The 3276-nt window shown below is 39.5% G+C and overlaps 1 protein-coding gene across 1 annotated transcript; it reads right to left on the bottom strand.

Moving 5' to 3' along the window:
• Positions 1-322: 322 nt before the first annotated feature.
• On the bottom strand, positions 323-658 carry LOC131027163 (small ubiquitin-related modifier 1-like). The gene has a single exon (XM_057957158.2). The coding sequence runs from the start codon at positions 638-640 to the stop codon at positions 323-325; it is 318 nt and encodes a 105-aa protein (XP_057813141.1). The 5' UTR covers positions 641-658.
• Positions 659-3276: the final 2618 nt, after the last annotated feature.

Here is a 3276-nt window from a genome sequence, read left to right as displayed (position 1 = left end):
CTACTAATCCTAGTATAGTCCTAGTCATGTTTGTGAATAAAGAGCAAAAATATTAACAAAGCACAGGAAGCAGCAATAAGGTTTCCCTCGAGCATAATCTTGAGGGAAAAAGGCGCAATGTCTCTGGTAATCTGCTTCCCTTCCAGAACCAGCAACTCCCTGGGCTTCTCGACAAAAGCGAGCATCACCAGAATGGTAATCCACGTCAACAGCATGGTCGGCAGGGTCACAAAAGGCATGGCCACCATGGCCAAAATCCCAAACACCGTTCCAAACAACACTGAAGTGTACAGAGCGGACCATCTTTCTCTCTCCCCCTCTCTCACTCTGTTTGATGAAGCATAGCATCAATTTGATATCCATATTCCATGTCCAATTCATCAGGAGTTTGTTCCCCATGTAGGTTGTGTCCATCAACCAGAAATGCTATGGAGTTGAAATAAATAGACTGCCTATCACAATAGGCAGTCATTAGCTTCTTGAGTTGAGTACTTTGTTTGATACTGAAAAAGACCTCATTCCCATCCTGTCCCTTGACCTTGAGATTAATGTGAGCACCGCCCTGATCCATGGGCTTCTTTTCTTCCTCCTGGTTAGCGGACCCCAGAGTTCCGCCATTATCCACACTCGCCATTGACATAGCCAAAATATCCTCAAATAATGATGATTTTCAGAAGATAAAAGCTCTAGAACTGTTGTTACAATGGCGGCAATGGAAACAACGATCAAGACAGAGACGTAAAATGGGCTGCAATAGCGGATTTCAACCTCGCAATTATTCGATTGGGTTTCCTCTAAAGAAATGGCACATAGAGAATATAGGAAGTAGCTTGGGTAATCATGGGCTCAAATTCATTCGCTACATGAAAGAGAAAAACGACTGGGAAACCCATCTACCCAATTTTAGCTTGTATGTAACTGAGTTGCAGTGAGCCCGAGTCTAAAACCGTATAGTCCTCGCCTTCTAACTACATAGATGCCCTGCAACGACCAACTTAAAGCCACAAAAATAGGCAATAGCCAACCAATTTAAGTGACACAAGTTCCTATATGAACCAATCAATTTAATATGGCAGCCATAGATTCGATGGGATTTACAAATATACCAACACATGGAAGCATTGCCTTCGGCATGGCTACTGCCTGCTCTGTTTTGAATTCCCTGCCCTTAAAACCTACCCTCCCTGGATCTTGTAATCGCTCTGATATCGATTGTTAAAACAAAAGACAAATTGGAAACACACAAATTATACACAACATAGTATTTAACGTGGTTCACCAATTTGGCTACATCCACCAGAAAGCAGAGCGGAGATCTTTATTATTGCAGCTTACATACATAGGGCTTTGCGCTCATTTATATACAATAGCCTTCAAGAGAAAACGAAGAGACATAGAAGAGAATATGAAATGAACAGTCGGACTTCATAATCCAACAATTTAAATAACCTTTGTAGTTTTGACTTTTTGCACTTTTAATATTTAGATATTTGAAAATTTACTGTTTTAAACTGTTCCAATTAAATGCTTTAATAAAAATTAGTTAAGTTAATTGTTTTAAATATTTATAAAACAAATACCATTTTACATTTAATTACTACTGTTTGTTGTTCTTATAGTAATTATCTGATTGTAAATGTCTTTTGGGTGAAATATCTAATTCACGCATGTAAATTAGCTTGTGAGTGGGAAAGAACTAAGTGGATTTTTGTGAAAAGTGGAAATAAAAAGGAAAGGGGAATGAGTTTCAAATGGATTCGTTCATTTGGATTCTAAATCTCTCTCCTTCCTCTTTGCTTGTTAGTTTTTCTTGTGGATTATTCAGTGAATTGTTACATTTGTAGAGAAGATAGGTATTTAAAAAAGTTGTTTTTTAAAAATAAGAAAGGCTTCTTGAAATTATATTTATTTAATTATTTTATGAATGTGTGTTATTTATGACTTTTATTATGTTCATACAAGGTGGTACATGGTATTCTATTCATAGGATTGCAATTGGAATTAAAACTTAAAATCAATGTATTTTAATTATTTCAAAGTTAAATGTATCATAAATTTAGGAAAAAAAATTATTTTGGTATATTGAAAAAAAAAATTCTCCAACCATTATATGATGTGAAAAGTGGGGTGTTGTGCTTGTTTTTTAATAAGAAAGCAGTGAAAACCAGGGCACTGACCTTTTACATAGTTAAAACTATAAACAACACTATAACATCAAACTACCATAACAAGAGTCTTTCTGAACCAGAAACAGCAAAAATAACAGAGCAACAAGGAACAAGGGAAAGCATCCCAAAACACAAAAAACCAACACAAGACCTAAGGGGTCAACTTGTGAACCCTAGTCCTATCAGTGACATTTTTCCAATCATCAAACAGAAACTTGTAGAGTTCCCTAGCTTCATCTTTGTGAGCATCGTTGTCCACAGTACCCTCTCTCAGGAGGGAGAGTGAGGTTGAATTGTGAAGGACCTACATGCAGAAAAATTTGAGACAAGCAATCTGGGAATCCCTGGCCTCCACCTTATGTTTCAAAACCGTGACCTCCTCAAGAATGGCCTTCATGTCCAGCACTAGCCCCAGGTTTTCAAACCTCTGCAAAATATCCCAAACATCCGAATGGATATTTTCAAGTTGTTTCATGGTCGGAATCCCATGGGGGATATCAATCTTTTTCTCCTCACCCTCCCTATTAACAGACTTCGCCACGGGGACATTTTTTTCTCATTCCACCATCTTAGCCAAATACGCAACAGGAGCACTGACCCCCTGGGCACCCAAATCCTCCAGGTCCGCCATATTCTTATTCTCGTCACCCTCCTTGTTCACAGTCTTCGCCTTCGGGTCCACCTTTCCCATATTAGCCTTCATATCCAAGTCTGCAACAAGAGCTTTGGTCCCCTGGGCCCCCAACTCATCTGGTTCTGCCATTTTCATCACTTTGTTCGGGTCCACCAGGTTGATAGTCACCATACGTTCCATATCAGTCATGGCATTAGTAGCCTCATTGAGGGGTGGGGAAATGAGCAGCCGCGAGTACACCCTGTGAAAATTGGAAAAACCTAGGTATAGCCAAGCCAGATGAAAAGGTTGAAAGTGGGAGCGAGGTCGTGGCAAGGGGTTGGACCAACATAAGATTGCGAGGAGGGCAGAGAGCCAGATGAAAATTGTAGAGCCTATAGATTAAACCCTGGTGAAGCAAAACAGGCAGCTTGTCCTCATGCTTGGGATCAAGGGTATCTTTCACAAAGGTTTCCACAGAATGCATGAGGAAAA

The sequence above is a fragment of the Cryptomeria japonica genome, chromosome 2 (assembly GCF_030272615.1).
Source record: "Cryptomeria japonica chromosome 2, Sugi_1.0, whole genome shotgun sequence".
Classification (NCBI taxonomy): domain Eukaryota; kingdom Viridiplantae; phylum Streptophyta; class Pinopsida; order Cupressales; family Cupressaceae; genus Cryptomeria; species Cryptomeria japonica.
Note: the sequence above shows the minus strand (reverse complement) of the source record. Positions and strands in the feature narration are given on the sequence as shown.

What these genes read in the sequence shown, in the direction of transcription:
- LOC131027163 (XM_057957158.2), bottom strand. Translation starts at nt 640, where the DNA reads ATGTCAATGGCGAGTGTGGATAATGGCGGAACTCTGGGGTCCGCTAAC.